Source organism: Pinus tabuliformis, chromosome 9, assembly GCF_031772625.1.
Source record: "Pinus tabuliformis cultivar Carrire ecotype Pingquan chromosome 9, CPIR1, whole genome shotgun sequence".
In the NCBI taxonomy this organism is placed as follows: domain Eukaryota; kingdom Viridiplantae; phylum Streptophyta; class Pinopsida; order Pinales; family Pinaceae; genus Pinus; species Pinus tabuliformis.
In genome coordinates this window covers 1,280,938,544-1,280,961,410 of record NC_142307.1, presented here as the reverse complement: position 1 = coordinate 1,280,961,410, position 22,867 = coordinate 1,280,938,544, and the positions used below count along the sequence as shown (strand labels likewise).

At 37.8% G+C, this 22,867-nt stretch overlaps 1 protein-coding gene across 3 annotated transcripts in view; it reads right to left on the bottom strand.

The window, feature by feature from the left end:
* Positions 1 to 21,745, bottom strand: part of LOC149153244 (uncharacterized) — a 205,991-nt gene extending 184,246 nt beyond the window's left edge. For all 3 annotated transcript variants that reach the window (XM_089440114.1, XM_089440115.1, XM_089440116.1), the window contains exons 1-3: positions 21,375 to 21,745; positions 21,209 to 21,259; positions 21,013 to 21,117 (exon numbers count right to left, since the gene is read on the bottom strand). In XM_089440114.1, the coding sequence (XP_089296240.1) occupies positions 21,013 to 21,117; positions 21,209 to 21,259; positions 21,375 to 21,644 (426 nt within the window). In that variant the 5' untranslated portion in view covers positions 21,645 to 21,745. The remainder of the gene's footprint in view (positions 1 to 21,012; positions 21,118 to 21,208; positions 21,260 to 21,374) is intronic.
* Between the last annotated feature and the right edge of the window lie 1,122 nt (positions 21,746 to 22,867).

Genomic DNA, 22,867 nt, shown 5'->3' with positions numbered 1-22,867 from the left:
GAAATATTTGTATTAATTTAAAGTCACTATACAAAGGATGCAGTAAATATAAGCTATTACATTTTATAGTGTTTCTCCAATAAACAAGGATCAAAGATCCATAAGACTGTTATCCTATACCATTTACTTGCAAATATGCTCCCTTTGATGAGGGAGGATTTTTCAAAAATTCTTCGCAAGTACACACGCCAAAAAGATCCTAAAATAAATCAAAATTTACAATCCATCAAAGGATTGTTTTTACTGATTGGAAGGAGACACCTCCCTTGGCTGGTTCACATTATCTAGCTCTTCAAGTTCAGTTGTATCCTTTAGGTCTTCTATCTGAGTTTGTTTTGCTCGCCTGCTCCTCCTCTGACTCAAATTCTCTAATTGGCTTTTGAGATATTCCATCTCATCCTCCAAGCGTCGAAATCTTTGTTGTTGCTCTAGCAGTAATTCCATGATCATCTCTATACTAGCCGAAAGCTAGTAAATCTTGGAACAAACGAGATCAATTTCTTGTTGAAGGTTACTTTAAATTATCTCCCAATTTCCTAAAGGGCCAGAGTTTGTCATATTGCTAAGACCTTCTAATGAGCTAGCGACTAGATGAAAAATACAATCCGCTGAGGCAAGCTCAGCCTAAAAGGTGAGTTGAAAGGACCACTTAGCCGTGGTGTGAAATGTGCCCTATAATACCTTGAAGCCAGAAGAACTTTCACCACATAACATAGAGTATAGATACACCACACTGCTTGCCACAACAATAATAAAACTTAAGAGATTAAAGTTCATTTAAGCCAAGAGAAGGAGCCCAATTAACAACACAGAGACCTCTTGCCAACTAAACAACCGACACAGAGGCCTCCCAGCAATTACCACTGATCCGAGACAATGACCATTCAAGAATAAGAAATAACGAAAGTCCAGAACATATGAGAATCTTATTCAAATCTATTAAATAAAGAGAGAAATTATTAAAACTATCGTAGATCTATCTTAAAACATTTGGGGTTAAGATTGATCTACACAAGTGTTTTTTTTTTGTAAGGTTTGGTACTTTATATTATAATCAAAAAGAGACACATAGCAAATCGTTTGTTGCTACTAGTCTACCACTCAGGGAACCAAACCAGTAGCAGAGGTTCAAGGTTTTCCACATTAAAACAGCTACTAGTTGATCGCTTAAACAACAACATAAACTACAACAACTGAAAATAATATGCAGAAAATTAACAGAGATAACTAGAACACCATTGCAATATAAAACCACCACACAAAACCTGGCTTGCTTTATCATTTCAACCTGAGGGAGAATCCACTCAGATAGGGGGTGAAGAATCATTGTTAGCATCCAATGGAGGGAAGGGAAAGTAAGATCCGCTAATCGTTTGGCCAAAATAGAGAATTTTTTATCTAGCTTTTCCACTTTGCTCATAACTTCGATGATGCACACAAGAATCTCCTAATGTGTATCAAATCTTTCGATTAAAACTTTACCCATCAAGGTCTTGATGTTCCAATAAAGGTTGACAATCTACATGTACGTGGATTAGCGAGACTGAGTTGTGTTTCCTATATCAGAGATCCCACTTCTTTTCTCCATATCAATATGAGGATCTTGAACAAACCTCCTATTGAAGCGAACTTCCTCTTCAACCTCCCAAACCACCCTACAAACTGCCTCAAGAATGACTTCCTCATATCACACCATTGAACACGAGCAGTCACCTGTACCCATGGCTTAGAGGTTGACATTTGTAGCTATGTAGTACGAGTTGGTGGAGCAGGCCTTTCCTGTTGAAAATTGTAACTAGGTTCAATCTTCATAATGATGTAATTGTAATCGTGACATTGTATATTCTTTATAAAGAAAGAAAATGAAAGAAAAGAAATTATATTTTTATTTTTGGATTATGGGTTTCATACTCAAGTTTGAATCAAAAGCATGTTCTTCGTGCTTTTAGGTCTTCTATGTCTTTCTAGGTCTTTCTAGGATAAAGAATAATATTGGTCATGTGTCATAGTCCCATTTGGACTCATTGTAATGAAGAAAAATATTTATTTTATCAAGAAAAAGCCATGGATAAGCCCAAGACCAAGTCAGCCCAAGGAGTAGATCAAGTCGGCTTAAAAGGAGGGAATTTGACCCTCAAGAAAGGTTATATAAAAAAGTGCAATTCGACTCATTTGGACACACATCTCAAGCAAGTTCGATCTGCAATAGCAAAGGAGAAGAAGAGTAGCTGGGAGGACGAAGAAGAAGAGCAGAAGTCAAAATTTTGTCAAGGAATTTTTTCTCTTGTCTCGCTAGGGTTTGTGAAGTTGCCAATTGCAGGAGGTCGAAATTTTGTAGCAATTGCAGGGGGCCTAAATTGCAGGCCAAAATTTTGTTATAGGGGTCGAAGTTGCAATAGCAATGTAGCAGTATCGAAATTTTGGAAGCTGTCTCAAGGAAGATTTGGCTTGGGGCTGTTGGAAACGTAATTAGGTTCGGTCTTCATAATTGTAAATGATGTAAAAGAATATAAGAAAATTATTTATTTATTAAGCATGGGTTTCATGCTTGTTTTATTGGTCATATAGGTCATGGCATCCATTGCATGCCTCTAGGAATTGTCATGAAAAGTCAATGTAATATTGTATTATAAGTCAGACCTATAGCTACAAGTCAACACTACAAAACAGTCCATGAAAAGCTCTACAAGTCGGCCTCAACACCAGCAATCATGTCGACCTAGATCTCCATCATGTTGGCCTCATAATCATGTCTTTTCGGCGCACAAGAACAAGTATGGTTTAAGTAGCTTCTCATCTTGAACTAAATTCTATAAGAAGAAGATTGTTTTGGGTTTTCCCCAAGTAGTGGGGTATTTCCATGGCATGGAGACTACATTTGGTGTTTTGTCTCAAGTATCTACATTATTAATAATTGCTTGATGAAAGAGAACCAAAAATAATTAATTAGAAGACAACATACTTCACAAGTAATTGTTAACCTAAGGAAAATCAAACTTGACCATCATTACAACAGCATATTATTGCAAAAGGTATCTCTCAATCAACAGTGTCTAATCTAATGGCTTATACGTGCAAGGAAAGCAATAAATTAGAAGGAGCATCCAACTACAAGGCATGGAAAAAGAGAATTGACTTAGCCCTTAGAGAGAATGATGTCATGAAGTACGTTCTTGGAAAGGTCCCTGTTCCAGATTCAGAGGATGAAGAAGAAGTTGAAAAATATGAAAAAGGGGATGTCAAAGCTCAAAGAATTCTCTTTGAGTCTATCAAAGACCCCCTCATTACTTTTGTATCAAAACTGTCTACATCCAAAGAAGTCTATGATACCTTGGTGAAATTATACTCCATCAACACAACAGGTCACATGATAGCCTTAAGGACTCAACTATATCAATCAAAAATGACAAATGAAGACACTATAGCTTCCTTTTTCATGAAGCTATCAAAAATCAAAGATCAACTCCTTGAAATTGGTGAGAAAATATCTAATTCAGAATTAATCACAATAGCAATCAATGCTTTACCTAAAGAGTGGGATGGTTTTGCAAGTAACATCTGTGCAAGGAAAGATCCTCCATCATTTGAAGAACTATGGTCTCAATGCTCAACAGAAGAATCCAAAATAAAGGCTAGAAGTAATGCTCATCCTGACAATGAAACTTCTCAAGCCTATGCAGCTAAGTCAAGGAAGAATTTTGATAAGAAAAAGAAGAACAAAAATAGAGACATGTCCAAAGTCCAGTGCTTTGGTTGTCATGAATATGGACATTATAAATCAGATTGTCCTAAGAACCCAAAGAACAATAAAAGGAAGGAAAGGTCTGAAGATTTAACAGCTGAAGTTGAAGAACCCTCAAAGAAGCAGAAGGAAGATGTCAAGGACCTCTTCTATTAAGAATAATGACTAGTGCTTCATACATAAAAGTTTAGAAAATGGTCTTGCATGATGTTTTGTCTACCATCAGAACTAGTAAAAAGAGGAATAAGTAGAGCATCTTGATTTGACATTGAAGAATCATGGAAGTAACACTACCTTGGATTGAGATGAAAAGCTTTGCAACAGCTTCCAGTAATCATGGTTGACTAAGGTATGTAGTCATAAGGTATGTACATTTGTTAGATAAAAAGTTTGTTTGTGTTAAGGTTTTCTATGTATGTCTTGATCATAGGGTTTGTAGACTTCATCTTTGGAATCTAGGATTACAAAACCCTAGATGGTACTTGAAGTAGAAAACCCTTGTCAAGTGAGAAAACCCTAACCCTATTTTAATAGAAACCCTAACCCTTGAATTCTAGGGTTTGTAGTCGAAATTCATTGTTTTTGTAAAACCCTTGTTGGTATTTGGAAACCCTAGTCAAGAGAGGAACCCTGATATGTTTGTTCCCTCATCGAAGCCCTATAATATCTTTAGGGTTTGTAGGTAGTCTAGGGTGAATGGAAAAATCCTAAAAAGGGTAGAATTGGATTTGAGGTTCACACCCTAACGTTGATGTTTTATCAAGAGAATTAGGGTTTGAATCTGAAAACCCTAGGAGTTCTTCCTTTCTAAGATCCCATGGAAACCCTAGTATAACTAATCTATCTTCATGCACTTGTACTTGTATATTCTGCTTGGTGGTACTTGTCGATGAATGTTGCAGGTACATAATAAGAAGATATGTTGAATTTATGCAATGAAGAGCATGATGAATGGAGGGAATGGTAACTTGGTAATCAACTTGGATCCTTGGGCACTCTGATAAAGATATACTCATATGAAGTCAGATCATGAGGATGTTGATGCATAATTGAAGAAGATTGTCATGGTGAGGTAAGTCTGATATATGTTATTGGTCATCTTGTTAATATATTGTTTTTGATACCTGGAAAGATGTTGCAGGTACACATGATGATAGTTGAAGGAAATCTCAACATCTGGTAACCAACATCTATCAAGATCAAGGTATGTTCATTGTGGGATTTGGAAGGTAGCAATAGTTCACTTTCGTGAAGAAGCTATGATCAGCTTGAAAATTTGGGAAGGTTCAATGGAAAGACTTGATTAATAAAGCCGAGATAAAAGCGATGTGGAAAATGGATGACCTGGAATCTGTGATCCATGAAACCATGAAAGGACGAATGCTTTGTACAATGAGATGCGAAGGAAAGAGGGAGCCATGCAAGAGAACGAAGAAGACTTCTGGTTGTGAGGTTGAGAATCTCCTCTAGGCTTGAGAGGGAGTAAAAGTAGTCTACTTGAATAGGAGCAGGATCTATTCTCTGATTAAAAGAGAATAGGGATGTCTACCCTGTTTGAGAGGGAATATGGTTGGACATTGGTTCTTCCTGTGTCATGTACTAGACCAGGACTAATAGCCATAAGTCTAGTGCATGCATCACGGATAGGGAGAATGATAACTTGTTAGGTTCTCCTTGTGTCAGGTACTTTGATGGATTAGGATTGATGTCCTAAGTCAAGTACATAGACATGGATAAGGAGAATGTTGGATTAGATAAGAATCTTGGACAGACATTCTTAGAGTCATGTAATGTGATGGATTAGGATGGAGATCCTAAGTCACATGGACTTGGATAAGAATGGTCCGATGGTAGGATTACTCTGGGTATCCTAGGTGGAGTATGTACCATGATGAGGCGATATGGTGTCCTATGGAATGCCTCCCAGCATTGATCTCTAATCTCATAGAGTGTACCTATCAAGGCCTTGGGTAATGTGACAATGTTGGTTATGATGAGTGATGCTTATCAATCTGGATCCCTTCTTATGAGAATATTTCAATTTGAGATAGACCTATTGAGTCATTATGAATACCTCCCTAGTTAAGAGGGAGTGTTGGAAAAGTAACTAGATTCGGTCTTTATAATTATAAATGATGTAAAAGAATATAAGAAAATTATTTATCTATTAAACATGGGTTTCATTCCATGCCTCCAGGAATTGTCCTGAAAAGTCAATGTAATATTGCATTGTAAGACAGACCTATAGCTACAAGTCAACACTACGAAACAGTCCATGAAAAGCTCTACAAGTCGGCCTCAACACCAGCAGTCATATCGGCCCAGATCTCCATCATGTCGCCATCATAATCATGTCTTTTCAGCGCACAGGAACAAGTATATATTGGAGTATATTCGATCATCTTGGAGACACACCGTAGAGCACACAAGCACAGTCAAGACCGAACTCTAGTAGAATAGAAGAACGTGAAACATAGAAGAAATCTCTCTAAAGCAAAGCTACAAAAGACAACAGGTCTGAAGATTACAGGAGTAGTCAAAAGCTACAGGTACAAAGATTACAGGAAGGCTACAGGACCGAAAAGCACAAGATGGCAGGTCCGAAGGTGAAGTAAAAGCTAGAGGTCCAAAGAAACAATTGAGTTGCAAGGTCCAAGACTACAGAAGAGGTTGCAGAGAGATCACAGGGGTCCAAGATCTTCAGTAAGGTTACAAAGGAATCATAAGAAGTCCGAAAGTATAGGGAGTCTTGCAATAAGTTTGAATTGCAAAAGTATCCAAAGATTACAATTAATACTTTGTTGCAAGGAAGAGGTAGCTTCTTGTGTTGACTTGTAGCTAGTTGGTTGACATGGTCATTGGGTCATGAAGTCTCATCTTGATCTAAATTCTATAAGAAGAAGATTGTTTTGGGTTTTCCCCAAGTAGTGGGGTTTTGCCCTAGCGTGGAGCCTACATTTGGTGTTTTGTCTCAAGTATCTACTGTAGGAATTTACAGGGTAAGTGCCTTAGATAGAACACCAAAGGACACTGCTCACAAATAGATCACAGATCGATACAGCAGTATTATTGACATGGTTAAAACCCTCAAAGAGGGAAACAGTCCACAGCCTGAGCCAACGCAACCACTTCAGGCAATTTATTAATGTAAAAGAAAGAAAATTTACATAAGCTTCTCTCATGAACGGTCACCTTACAAATGACCCTCCATGCTCTTTAAATAGAGATCATGGACCAATCGGGTGTTAAGCCACGGATCAAGTGTCGGTAATATCGAGGAGAGAATGAACCGTCGGATCACTTCATGTCTAGAACATATCGTGACCGTCAGATTGTAAGTTACAAAAAGTACATAGTAAAGAAACACACTTTACCTAACTATACACTAGACCAAGTTATACTTAACTATTTCCTATGTGTCGGAATATCCTAACATCCCCCCTTAAGAACAACTTGGGATAGGATTGAAGGATGTACAAAGATGACAAAATAGGAGAAGGAAGGAGGCATTAGAACCTATCCCGCCTTAGTGACAACTTCCTGAACTCCAACCATCAATAGAAGTTTAGTAAACTTTGCCTCTATGAGAGCCTTTGTAAAGATGTCTGCAACTTGATCATCGGTTGAACAATATTGCACTTCAAGAACATGGTCATGAAGGAGCTTTCTAATGAAGTGCATGTGTAGTTCAATGTATTTGTTGCGTTGATGTTGGACTGGATCTTTGCATAGTTGAATGACACTTTGATTATCACACCAAAGTGTAGTCAGATGTTTGCTACTCAAAACCAAACTCTAACAGGATCTGACGAAGCCACAGGGCTTCCTTACTAGCTTCTACGGCACCACGATACTCTGCTTTTGCTGAAGAAAGAGAAATGCCACTTTGTTTCTTGCAAGCCCATGTAATAGGTCCAGAACCAAGAGTGAAGACATAACCTGCAGTAGACTTCCGATCATCAGGGTCACCAAACCAATCAAAATCAGTGAAAGCAACCAATAGAGGAGATGCTTCTACACTGTAATGAATCCCAAACTGAATTGTACCTCGAACATAATGAAGTATCCTTTTAGTTGCTTTCCAATGACTTTCATGTGGGTTTTGCATAAACCGAGCAATAAGGCCAACAGCAAAGGAAAGGTTAGGACAGGTATGGGTCAGATACAAAAGTTTTCCAATAAGCTGATGGTATAAGGTAGCATCAACTTCAGGGGAAGTACAAGTCACTGAAAGTTTGGCTCCAAACTGAAAGAGAGAAGGGGTTGGCTTACAGTCTTCCATGTGAAAGTGGCGTAGAAGATCACAAGCATACTTGGACTGGGAAAGGGAAATACCTTCTTTGGATTGCAAGACTTGAAGACCAAGAAAATAATGCAAGTGTCCTAAGTTTGTCATTTCAAATTGCTTTTTAAGGCTAGACTTCACATGGTTTATAAGGTTGGGATCACTACCAGCAAGGATAAGATCATCAACATAAAGAACAAGAATGATAAGAGACTTACCCACTTTCTTGGTGTAGACAGTGTTGTCAGAGTGACACATAGAAAAGCCAGTATCTAAAAGAAAGTTATCCATTTTGGCATACCAACCTCGAGGGGCTTGCTTGAGACCATAAAGGGATTTCTTAAGCCGACATACAAGGCTAGAGTCTGTTCGTATAAAGCCAGGAGGTTGTTCCATATAGATTTCTTCATGCAAGTCGCCATGCAAGAAGGCAGATTTAACATCCATCTGATGGACTTCCCATTTGAAAGAGGTAGCAAGGGAAAGAACAAGGCGGATAGAGTTCATTTTGGCAACATGGGAGAAGGTTTTAGTATAGTCAATGCCTTCAACTTGTGAAAAACCCTTAGCAACAAGACGAGCTTTATGTTTATCAACTTTTCCATCTGGTCCAAACTTGGTTCTGTAAACCCATTTGCATCTAACAAGTTTTCGTCCCTTTGGAAGAGAAACAAGGTCCCATGTATCATTTGCCAATAGTGAACGATATTCTTCATTCATAATTGCATCCCAATCTGGATGGCCTGAAGCTTCTGCAAAGGTGTCAAGATCATAATTTGTTGAAGCTTGAGCCAATAAAGAAGAGGCTCTATCGAACTGAGAACGTGTACGACGATGATCTGTAGGATCACCTGCAAGAGCACTTGCTGCATCCCGAGTAGCACGAACCCATTTTGGAAGTTGAGGAGCTGAAGGAGGATCTCGAGAAGGTGGGGGAGGATTGTCATCCTCGTTGTCATCATCTAAAGAAGAAATATTTTCAGATGTAGGAGGGATAGAGAGAGGTGGCACATCCGCCGAACTAGGCTCATAGACCAATATATTTTCAGCAAACTTTACATCTCTTCTAATGATAACATTTTTGGATTTAGGTTGAAGTCTATATCCTTTGACATCTTCAAAATATCCAACAAAAATACATTTTTCACTCTTAGGTTCTAAGGCTTTATGTTTCTCATCTGGAATATGGACCCATGCTTCACTTCAAAAACACAAAAGTGACTTACATCTGGTTTAATTGAGCTCCATGCTTCTTCTGGAGTGATATTCTTTAAAATCTTAGTAGGAGTGTGATTTACTACATAATTTGCACAGTAGATTGCTTCTACCCAAAATTTAAGACTAAGTCCTTTAGATTGAAGCATACAATTAGCCATTTCTTTTAAAGTGCGATTCTTTCTTTCAGCTACACCATTTTGCTATGGAGTATATGGAACAGTATGTTGCAATTGAATTCCATGCTTAGTGCAAAAGTTGATGAATTTGTTGTTAACATATTCTCCACCATTATCAGATCTTAGCTTAAGAATTTGATGTCCAGATTGTTTCTCAACAAAAGCCTCAAAGGCCAAGAACATGTTAAGGACTTCACTGTTGAGTTTTAAGAAGTATACCCAAGTGCCAGAGAATAAAACAACTGGAAGTGGACCACATAAATCACTATGCACAAGCTGTAAAGGGGTTGAGGCATGCCAAGTGGCACGTTTTTCAAAACTATCCCGATGATGTTTTCTGAGTACACATCCGGAACAAACACCATCTCTGCAAGATACCATAGGAAGACCTGTCACCATATTTCTTTACATAGATTTTGAAGGGAGCGATAGTTTAAGTGACCACATCACTCATGCCAAAGTTTGTTCACTTCATCATTATGAGCAACAAAAACCGAGGGAAGAGTTGATGACCCAAAGTTGTTAAACTTATACAACCTTGTAGAATCCTCAGTAATGTCAGTAGCTAAAATTTGTCTAGGATCTCTTAGGTCCTTAATTACAACATCATGAGTTGAAACTTCAACGATTTTACCTTCACCTAAATGAGTTATCTGATATACAGAGAGAAGGTTGCAGGATAAGATAGGGACACATAATACATCATTAAATTGACCACTGTCTAGATGAATAGTTTCAGTCCCTACAACACTAAGAGATCTATCATCACCAACATATATATTTTTGGTGTTACAATTATTTAAAGAGGAAAACATCGCTTTGTTTTTGGCCATGTGATAAGAAGCTCCAGAATCAATGAGCCACTCATGAGAATGAGAAGAAGAAGATACATTTAGTGCATAACCAGACCAAGATGCTTGACAACCACATGCAGAAAGTGTTATTCCTGAAAATGAAGTTGAAGTTGAATAGTGCTCCAAATGGATGTTATGCTTCTTCATTGCTGCTTCCAAGGCTTCCATCTTCTTAAAGCATTTGGATTCTAAGTGGTCGTCACGATTACAAAAGTTGCAATGTCTATCAATCTTCTTCTCTTTGTTTTTATTTGCCTTATCATTTTGTTGAATTGATTTTTCATTTTGAGACTGAAATTGCTTAGGACCCTTGTTTGGTTTAGGACAATTCTTTTTAGAATGTTGCTTATTAGGATTCTTTGAATTTGGTTGTTGTTGGGCTGCTAAGGCTTTCTTAGAAGAGTTTCCAGTATTAAGAAGACCAAGATGTAAGAGTTTTTCTTGTTCTCTTATTAAAGAATCACAAAAGGCATCAAAAGAGGGAGACTTGTAGGCTTGTCCTTGAGAAATAAAGGCTTCTCTAGTAAAATGGAAGGTGGAAACAAACACAGAGTAGGATGGTCCTAACTTAGTAAGAATGGAATAGATAAGGCTACCATCTTCTTTCTTAACCTTAACACCTTCCAAGAGAAGTCTAAGGGTTTTGAACTTGGACAAAAAATCTTCAATGGAAGAAAAATTATTGGGGTCCAACGTAAGCAACTCATTTTCGAGTTGATGGGTTCTAATTTCATTTTTAATTCCAAAAACTTTATTGGGTTGTTTCATTGCTTCATCAAGGGTATCAAGTTATGCGATATGGAATGTAAGGTCTAGAGAAATAGCCATCCCTATCAACCCACGTGCTTGATCTTGCTTATTTCTCATTTGGCTACCTTATCTTCATCTTTAGGTTTAGATTCTTGGCCTGAGGCTATTCTATAAAGACATTTACTTCTAAGTAAATCCACAATGTAGGATAACCATTGGAAGTAGTTGGTGTTGTCAAGAATAACTAGGCATGGACTTTCCATTTTAAAAGAAACTGAAGCTAAAGATGTTGAAACTAAGTGTTTCAATGGAAAGATCTCGAAAAATTAGGCCGATTCAAAAAAAATGGCTCTGAAAACGACTTCCGGATGAAGAAGTTATGGCTTTTTGAAGAAACGTTGTTGAAGATGCCAACGAACTACGTGAATGTTGGGAAGTGAATGATAATGTTATATTTAAAAAAAAAAAAAATCTCTCCCTTTCCAAACTTAATCTAATTAACTCACTTTTAAAAAAAGATTACTTTATGTGACCCACTTTTATAAATAAGTGAAAGTCACTTTTACAATGGTACTTTATGAACTACCCACTAAATTGTAACTTAAATAAAAGATAAAGTGACTTCGGAATTATAAGTGACTCACTTTTTATAATGGGTGAGAACACTTTTACATAAATTAACTTTGGACCAAGTGAGCTAGTTTAAAAGGTTAGTAATTTTTGGAAAGCACGAAGGGGTTTTTTTTGCTCGCTAAAGCTTTGGAGTGCGTGCTTACTTGAAAAACCTCTTTTTGCCTTCAAAACAAAACAAAAAAACCACACAACCCAAAACGAACATGCAAAAGAAATCCAAGCATTACGGCTTAAAGTTAGATTTGGCCAGAAACTATTTCAAGATCACACTAAGGCGAAACGGAAAAGAGCATATGCATGAGAAAAATTCTTTCTTTATGTCTCTGGTTTGCCCAGATCACACAAATTCGCGGGGCAAAGAACATATGCAGAAATGAAAGCTATAGATCCGGTAATTAAAAAAAATTATAGAGGACTATAAACCGAAATAAACAGAGAGATAAATAACTGTAACTGCAAATAAAGACTATATACCTCCAGATCTTAAAAATGGCGTAGCTAGGGCTACCAGAAACCTTTTCGTGTGAAATGAAAGGGGTTCTTCACTGGAACAGATGCTCCTAACACAATAGAGCAGTCCTCTCAGCCCGAAAGCGGTCAAAAATAGTACATCTAGGAAACAACAGTCAGATGCAATTGTACCGGCTTCGGATTTGGATCACCAATGGATGCGGCCCTCGAATAGCTCTGATACCATGTAGAAATTTACAAGGTAAGTTCCTTAGATAGAACACCAAAGGACATCGTTCACAAATAGATCACAAATCGGTACACTAGTATCCTTGACGTGGTTAAACCCTCAACGAGGGAAACAGTGCACAGCCTGAGCCAACGCGGCCACTTCAAGCAATTTATTAATGTAAAAGAAAGAAAATTTACATAAGCTTCTCTCGTGAACGACACCTTACAAATGACCCTCCATGCTCTTTAAATAGAGATCATGGACCAATCGGGTGTTAAGCCACGGATCAAATATCGGTAATACCGAGGAGAGAATGAACCATTGAATCACTTCATGTCTAGAACATATCGTGACCGTCGGATTGTAAGTTACAAAAAGTACATAGTAAAGAAACACACTTTACCTAACTATACACTAGACCAAGTTATACTTAACTATTTCCTATGTGTCGTAATATCCTAACATCTACATTATTAATAATTGCTTGATGAAAGAGAACCAAAAATAATTAATTAGAAGACAACATACTTCACAAGTAATTGTTAAGCTAAGGAAAATCAAACTTGACCTGTGACTACTTTGATTTTCCAATAAGGGCTTGGCAGGTTTATTGGCTTGGGTCTTTGGGTCTTGGAAGTCTCTTTCGTAAGAAAATTCTAAAGAAAAAGAGAAGCATTTTCTTTGATTTCCCCTTGTAGGGGTTTTGCCCTGGCTTGGAGCCTACATCTTGCGTACTTTGTCTCTTTGTGATCTTCATTGTGTTTGGCAATTGCTTGATGAACAGATTTAAAGAAGTAATAAAAGACCAACTAACATCACAAGTAATTATCAAGATAAGGAAAATAAGTTATAATTTACAAGTCTCCATATATTTCTAACATTTCCCTCCTCCCAACCCTAGAACCTAAAGAAATTATTCTCACCATATTCAAAATAAAATGAAATTGAAAGCTAAAAAAAAAAGATCCCTCCAAGAAATGGAGTTTGTATCTGTAAGAAATTGAACCAAGGAAAATGCAAGGGAGGTACAGTAATAGAGGAAGCCAACGAAAACTCACTCTAGGGAAAACACCAACCCAATAGAGAAATTTGAGACCAACTCGACTGATCAAGACCCCAGAAAGGATGACCAACCAATGAAATTTCACAATAACCCAACAAATTACAAAAGGTTGCAAATTTTATGGGGGTTGTAAGTAAAACATTGATAATCTTATAAGCGCTATCCTGAAAACACAAAGGAGACCACTCGAGGAACACAAAATTAACTAGGCTAGCAACCAAGACTTGAGATTTGAAAAAGCAACAAACCAACCTAGAAATTGAAGCTAGGTAAATAGAAAGAGTACCACCAAGCTGACAATGGCTACCACCATAAACTCTAATGCAATTCTTGTGACACCCAATCTATGCATCATCGTCCTTACACAAAAAACTAGAACTAGATGTGCTACTAGGAGCATTGCAACTCACACAACCTAGTCGAGTCCATAACAAAAAGTCCAAGAACAACAATTACCAGAAGTATGGAAAATATTGACAAAAGCCATGGCTATGCCAAACTTGATAAACTCAGAATAGAAAAGAATAAAAATAAAAATAAAAATGTTCACCAATAGCAAGCCATACCATAAAACCCAACTAGATCAATGCCAATTTAAGCAGCCACCTTGAGCCTTCGCCGTTATCCACCTCCCCCCACATTCTCCGCCATAATGACAACCAACACTAGAATGGGGGCAAACATCAGGTCAGGAAACCTCTCAAGACAACCCACGCTTTAGCTTGAATAATGAACCATACCTCCCACAAAGAAACCTCACAATTTGTGTAATATAGCAAAACAAAAAATTGCCCTAGACTTCAACACAAATTCCTATTCCAACAATATGATTGCAATATAAAGAATGTAATTTCAATAACGGTGCTATATTGAATATGGTACCATTCCAACAATATGATTTAACAGTCTGTCAACCAATGGAATTCCAACGCAATTCACAAACCCTAATAAATTTAGTAATGTGGCAATGCCCTAACAAAATTTCAGATTCACAACTATCAAACCCTACTCAAATCTGTCTACTTAAGTACCCAAGCTTGTCTCAAGCATATCCTTGTTTTTTCCTTCAAACAGTTTGGACCTTGTATAGCTAAACCCTCATATTTCCTAAGAAATGCTCCGTTGCCCTACACTTAACTCCCAAGGTCTTGGTTTGTGCTCTTTTCAAAATCCTAGATGTAGCAATGCCCTAACAAAATTTCAGATTCACAACTGTCAAACCCTACTTAACCCTGTCTACTTAAATCCCTGAGCTGCCCTCAGGCCTCTCCTTGTTTCTGCTTTCAAACAGTTTGAACCTTGTACATCTAAACCCTCATATTTCCTTAGAAACACTTCACAGTCCTACACCTAACTCTCAGGGTCTCGATTTGTGCTCTATTCAAAACCCTATAAGCCACACAGATTTCAAGAGAAGGTTTGTCAACTTCAGGAATCACTTGTAAGGGACTTTGTTCAACCTTCAAAAACTGGAATCATCCAACTAATTCACTGCAGAGACCTTCGGTTGTCAAAAACAAATTTCGAGAACTTCAACCAACTTCGGAAGGGCTACAGGACCATGCAGATTTGTCACAACAAGCTATAGGAATTTTGTCTTGGCCTCAAGCAATGCATCTGCCTCAGAGAACCATCTATTATCACAGAGAAGATTTGTGTAACTTTGGGAACAATTGGCCGCAAACTTCGTTATGATTCTAACCTCAAACATTCGTTGTTCCCTACAATTGACTTCAAATTGATTGCTTGAGATGGACGTTGCCTTAGAGCATATCCATTTGACTTGCTAATGATCCTTGAACCAGAGTCTTCTTCAATAATTTCTGCCAGAACAAGTTCAAGAAATAAAAGAAACCCTCGTTGCCTCCAAATGGTCGACCTATGCCAAAACCAAGAATCAAAACAGAGATTCGCTACCCTTCTAGATTGGTATTCCTATGCCAAACAAGGATCAAGAACTACAAAATTTCATTGCTTCTCCAGATAATTTTCCCATGCCAAAATAGAGAGAAAAGATAGAATGGCGTCAACTAGGGTGGAATTTTTCACTGCCAAAATTGATAAAAAGAAAGGGGTCTTAAACCCCTTAGAGCTAATTCTCAAGAAACAAATGAATTGATCCACACAATGATGATGATCCAAATGATTTCATCCCTCTTGTATTTATAGATTTCCAAGAGGGGTTTCTCCTCTTAATTGATTGAGTAAAATACATTCCAAACCCCAACTTTGGATTTCTTTGCCCAACTACCACCAAAACTTGCCCAAACCTAGGTATTTTTGGGGTTTTCCCCTTTATTGAGGACTATCTACGGGGATCGATAGGCTACTTTGTCCCTCATTAGCGCATAATTTGGGGAGGAAATCACAGTCCCCCCTGCCCGAAATTGCTTGCCCTCAAGCAATTGCAAATTTGGGTGTTGCAAAATTCGTTCTCCTTCCCAAGTTGCGTTGTCCTATGGTAGATTCTTCCATCTAATAAAGTATTTTGGAATTACGCATCCCCTTAACTTCTTTTCTCGCACGGCCATTATCATCTCCAGAATCAACTTTAGTTGTCCTTCTTCATCTAATGGTGGTAATTCAATAAAGGTGGTGACCTACTGTCCCACAACATTCTTGAGGCATGATACATGGTATGCATTATGGATTTTGTTGTCCTTTAGTAGCTCTAACTAATACGCCACTTCACCAACCCTTTAGAGAACTTATTAAGGTCCATAAAATCTGCGTTTCAATTTTTTGGCACGACTTTTCTTGAGTGTGGACTATCTATAGGGCTATAGTGTCAAGAAAACAAAGTCTCCTACCTCAAAGTTGTGTTATGTTCGATGTTGGTCTGTGTACATCTTTTGTCGATTTTGAGTAGCCTACATGTTTTCCTTGAGTACCCTGAGGATATCCTGACTCTCTTGTATCCAGTCTTTAGCAATGGTTGCCTTGTCATCTCCAAAAACACTATCAATAAAAGAGGGTGCATCATATCCATTTATTCACAAATTTTGTTTGACCATCTGTTTATGGGAGGCAACTAGTGCTAGGGGTTAATTTTGTTCCCACTAGTCTAAATAGCTCCTGCTAGAATGCACCCATAAACCTATTGTCCTGATCGCTGACTATATTCTTTGGTAGTCCATGGAGTTTGAAGACTTCTTTGAAGAATAGTTTTGCTACTTGTTTGGTCAAATAATCAGCTGAGATCGCAAACAAGCGTGCAAATTTTGTCAACGTGTCCACTATGGTGTAGATACAGTCTTTGCCTTGCACTTTGGGTAATCCTGTGATGAAGTCCATTGAGATGCTCTCCTATTTTTGTTCAGGAATTGGTAGAGGTTGGAGAAGACTTACAGGATGTGTGTGCTCGACCTTATTCTGTTGGCATGTCACACATTCCTTGACGTATTTCATCACATCTTCCTTGAGACCTTTCCATGAAAATCATTCCCTAATCTGTCAATAGGTTTTGAAGAACCCCTGATGTCCAATTGATGGATTGTCATTTGTAACCTTCAAAATCTTCTCCTTAAGTGCAATTCGAGAACCAAATATATCATGTCTTTATAATAAATAATATCATCGACTATTTTGTACCTGTCATCCTAATTTTGTCGGTCAATGCACATGCAAACTGGTTCTTGGCACATTCTGCTGAGAGATGAGTCCTCCAATCTTTTGCAAGTTCCATGAGGGAAGATGCTGTCAGTTTCCTGGAAAGTGCATTAACCATGACATTCTTTTTCCCCTTCACATACTCAATGTCAAAATTATAGGCTTGGACTTTACTTACCCACTTCTGTTGTCGTTCATTCAGGTCCTTTTGCTCCAAGAAATGACATAGGATTTTGTGGTTTGTCCTGACTACAAACCTATTTCCCACCAAATATTGTCTGAATTTTGCCAAAGCGTGCATGATAGCCAACATCTCTTTATCGTATATGGAGTAAAGTTTCTCTGCGTCCTAAAGCTTTTGACTTTCGAATGCAATGGGGTATCACACTCTAATACAAAGGGTTGACTAAAGTCTAGAAGGGCCAAGAATGAACATGAGCTCATCACTTCCTTAAGCTTGTTGAACATCTTGTCTAATTCTTCCGTCCACCTAAATGTTCCTTTCTTCGTCAAACCTATTAATGGTGTGCTTAATTGAGAGAACCCTTTGACAAATCGCCAGTAATAGCTGCAAATCCCGAAAAATCCTGCAGCTCCATCAAATTCTTAGGTGCGGGCCAGTCCCATATCACCTGAATCTTCTCTTGATGAACTTGTACTCTCTTTGCATTAATTATATGTCCCAAATAAAGAATTTTTGTCATTCCAAACTCTCACTTTGATGCCTTGGCATAGAATGACTATTCCTGCATTATGCTCAAAATTTCATCTAGATGCCCCAAGTGATCATCCCATGTGTTGTTGTATATGAGAGGGTCGTCAAAAAATACTAGTAAGAAACTCCTCAACTGCTTGTTGAAAGTACTATTCATGCAGGATTGGAAAGTGGCAGGAGCGTTGGTTAGCCTAAATGGCATGACTAGAAGCTCAAAGTGTCCATAGTGGCATCAGAACGTTGTTGCCGGCAACGTTTGTGTTTGCTAGGAATTGAGCCATTATCTGATAGAATTGTTGTTGTCCCTAGGCTAATATCTGGGCTATTTCTTGTTGCCCTTGTTGTTGTCCTTGTTGCTACCCCTGTAATATCAAATTTGTTATTTTTGTTTGCCCATGAATTAGTACATGTAAAAGATCTTTGGAATCTAGTCCTTCTCGATCCTCCTGATCCACCATGGTTGTGCTATGGTTGTTTCTTCTTTTCCTTACTGTGACATTGTTGGCATCGGCTGGAAGCATATAAGGTTCATGAACTCACAAGCTGGCAGGATGTTTGTGCTCTGGTACCACTGTAATATAGCAAGAAATTTTTTTGCCCTAGACTTCGACACAAATTCTTGTTCCAACAGTATAATTGCAATATAAAGAATGTAATTTCAATAATAGTGCTATATTGAATATTGTACCATTCCAACAATATGACTCAATAGTCCATCAACCAACAGAATTCCAACGCAATTCACAAACCCTAATATATTTAGTAATATAGTAGTGCCCTAATAGAATTTCAAATTCACAACTGTTAAACCCTACTTAACTCTGTCTACTTAAGTACCCGAGCTGGCTTCAGGCCTATCCTTGTTTCCGGCTTCAAACAGTTCAAACCGTGTACAGCTAAACCCTCATATTTCCTTAAAAATGCTTCGTTGCCCTACCCTTAACTCCTAGGATCTTGGTTTGTGCTCTGCTCAAAACCCTAGAAGCCGCAAAGATTTCAGGATGAGGTCTATCAACTTCAAGAATCGTTTGTAAGGGACCTCATTCATTCAACTTCAACCTTCAAAAACTCGGATCGTCCAACTAATTCACTGCAGAGACCTTCAACTGTCAAAAACACACTTCGGAAACTTCAACCAACTTTGGAAGGGCAACAAGACCATGCGGATTTGTCACAGCAAGCTACAAGAATTTCATCTTGGCCTCAAGCAATGTGTCTGCCTCAAAGAATCATCTATTATCACAAAGCTGATTCGTGTAACTTCAGGAACAATTGGCCACAAACTTCACTATCTGACCTCAAACACTCGTTGTTCCTTACGATTGACTTCAAATTGATTGCTTGAGATGGACACTGCCTTAGAACATATTCGTTTGACTTGTTAATGATCCTTGAACCAGAGTCTTCTTTAATAATCTATGCCAGAACAAGTTCAAGAAATAAAAGAAACCCTCGTTGCCTCTAGATGGTTGACCTATGCCAGAACCACAAATTAAAACAGAGATTTGCTGCCCTTCCGGAATGGTATTCCTATGCAAAACAAGGATCAAGAACCAAAGAATTTCGCTGCTTCTCCAGATAGTTTTCATGTGCCAGAACAGAGAGAAAATATAGAATGGTGTCAACTAGGGTGGAATCTTTCACCTCCGAAATTGACAAGAAGAAAGGGGTCTTAAAACTCTTAGAGCTAATGCTCAAGAAACAAATGAAATGATCCACACAATGATGATGATCGAAATGAGTTCATCCCTCTTGTATTTATAGATTTCCTAGAGGGGTTTCTCCTCTTAATTGATTGAGTAAAATACACTCCAAACCCCAACTTTGGGTTTCTTTGCCCAACTGCCCCCAAAAGTTGCCCAAACTTGAATATTTTTGGGGTTTTCCCCTTTATGGAGGACTATAGCCCATAGGGATTGATAGGCTACTTTGTCCCTCATTAGCCCTTAATTTGAGGAGGACATTACAGTTTTCCAACCCAAAATAATCCTTGGCACTGGCTGCCATCGTGTTTGGGAGGGGGAGGAGGGGGGTTGGTACCCATCTTAATACATAATCACTCATGTCGAAGTGGCATCACAGATCCTGTGCTTGAGTTTGTTTATTTACCTATTTCTACATCAGCTCATTTTCTGTTTTCACATTAGATGTCAGAGGTAAAAAAATAAAAAGATGTTATTTTATTATTAATTTTATCCATATATGTACAAGGAGATCTCTCCCACCTTCGGTTGTCAGACCATCTTGGCATTACCCACGTACATACACGGGGAACTCTCTCACCCGCACTTGCAGAGCACCTTGCTTCTCTTGGTGCAACAAGGACTGCATGAGAGCCAAATGTGCAAAACTGCCTCAATTATTGCGTAAATCAAGTCCATGCTTCAGTTTATATGCCAGTTCAATGGAACCAAGGTTATATTAAGGAGTAAAGGGTTGTGTCTAAAGTCACAAGGGAATTTCTGACGTAGTTTAATCTTTCGAATAACTTGACAGACCCCACACCTATACACAAAATGTAACCATCCATCTCAATCTTTGCATCGGGATCAAGGCGGCATATTCAACTTCTCAAAACAATTTGCTTCTCATCAATAACTTCAGCGCTGCCTGCCAACGATAACAAGCATTGTTCCACAGTCCTCAAGGTGAAAGTACAATAGTGCTCTGTTCTTATAAATAATAATGTATAGTTACAGTTAACAAACCCCTATTGAAGCAATTCAGGGAACCAAAATCTTGATGTACTCTAGCATCTTGGGTTATCTCGGATTCGTACAAGGAAACTGGATGGGAAGAATATAATCGCTAATGGAGAAGCGAGATTCCTCATATATGCAAAGTCTGGGAATGGCGTTGGAGATAGATTATGGCCATGAAATTATTTTATAGGGATTGAACTCGCGATCAGAGGTTGGCGAATTTAACTTTTACCATTCAGAAGTCTCTTCCTCAACATAATATTAGTTGCATATACCCAAATTGGTGACCAGGGTTTTGGTTTGATAGTTAAGTAAGGGCGGTGATATTCCCACCAGTGTTCAAATCCCCAGAGACGTGTTTCAGGTGGTTGGCCTCAGGTACGAGTCCTAGAAACTCTGGCAAAATAGAAACCCCACCGGATGCTTCTTGGCCAAAAAGGATCTCCTTTAAGTACTGTAAGCTGCTGCACGTCATTGTCATTCCTGGATTGGGTAAGGGCATGGTCGGGAGCATCTTGTCAACCCATAAAGAGAAAAGAAAAAAACAGTTGTTGGTACTAAGTGCAAGGGCATTCATACAAACCTGGGGCATTCCGTGCTTTGTGGTTATACTCCAGGGCACTGGCTGAAAAAGCTCTCCAATAAATTCAAACGATGAATCTCCATCTACGCCTGTTTGTTGAGCCACCTGCCATCCAACCCATCACTACAGAATGCCAAAAATTCCAATGCCAATGCCTCGAAACACTATATGACAGCATGGACATTCAAATTATTACCTGGCTGCAGAAGACCTGAGATGATAACAGGTTTTTTAATACCTGTTCAGACTGCCAAAAAAGAGACAAATATCACCCCAGTCAACAACTGCCATCCAGAATCCTAAAAAAAAAAGTTTTGATACGCTGTAAGTGTATGAGACTTAAAACTAGGATTGGTTTCCACCTGAGGTTCAAGTTGAAACGAACCATCATAGGTTTCCACAAGCTTGAGGCCCATGCTCACGTGCAATGAATGCCCACTGCCATTCGAGGGAATGTGTCTTCTTTTGCCACTGACATGGAGGTTTTTCCTGTTCCAGGTGTCTACTCTGCCCAGGCATTGGCAACACTGTGGTGAGAGCAGAGCAGATATGGGAGCGGGAAGAGGTCTCGAGCCTTGAAGTTTGGGTGTTGTGGCGGAATGCAGTCCAGAGCTCAGAAAGGCAGAAGCCATATATGGCGCCCCTGTCACATTCAGTTAGAATTGCTTCTCAATCGATCACCAGAAGATAAGGTGTATATATATAGGTTGACAGATGCTGGTTGTTTACAAAATACAAAGGAGTTGTCTATAATGCGACTTTTTGAAGATTCCGGTGACGGAATCCGGCGAAGAAATTGAGGTCAAATCTTGAATTCTTGCAGTTAAAAAACTGCATATTTGGATTTCAGATTGATTGCGATTCCAATAATTCTTGATTTCGATCAAAAGCTTTCAAAAAGTCGCGTTATAGACAACTCCAAATACAAATCGACTTGGTTTTAGATGCCAAAGAAAATTTGGATTTCAGATGATTGATGATATTAAGAGCAATAATGATCGAAGGCACTGTTTGTTAAATTATTGTAGAGAAGCAATGGGCGGGTGTAGTAGACCCGACTGCACGGGATATTCTGAACAGTACTCATCATACAAATTTTCCACTTGGGAACATCATCCCACGGATCCTAAATCTGACTAGGCTGTCTAGTTATATATTTGTAGAAATTGTTTTAGATTCTTTATAATAATAGTTTAGGGGTTAATTTAATTCGTTATTATAAATTTTGTAAGTTAATTGATTAATTTTGTATTTCTTACTATATTTGTGTTTTTTAAATAAAAATGATTTTATTTAAAATTATATTAATGAGATGTTAAATTAATTGGGATTTTTTGTTTGTAAAATAGAGTAAAAAAGATAATAATAAGATAATATTACGGTGTAAATAATAAATTTTCCATTTTAAAAAAATTAGATTTAAAAAATAAATAAATAAAAGTAATTAAAATTCATATATCTAATAAATTTTAGATTAAAAAAAAACGTAGTCAAAATTCATACATTTAATAAATTTTATATTAAAAAAAAAACGTTTAAAAGTAGTCAAAATTCATACATCTAATCAATTTTAGATTTAAAAAAAAAAAAAAAACATTTAAAAGTAGTCAAAATTCATACATCTAAAGAATGAGAAATTAAGGTTGAAGTTCATTTTAGATGTGAATATATTATAATAGATCAAAAGGGACTATGGAACATGATTTTTTTTTTTATGAATGATTCAACTTTAAATTAATTTTGAAGGGTGAAATATATCTGCATTTTATGTATAGGACTAATTCTTTTTAACATAATTAAAGAATAATGGAGTAGTATTTCGCATTTTCAATTGTATGGTTTGTTTCATACTAAT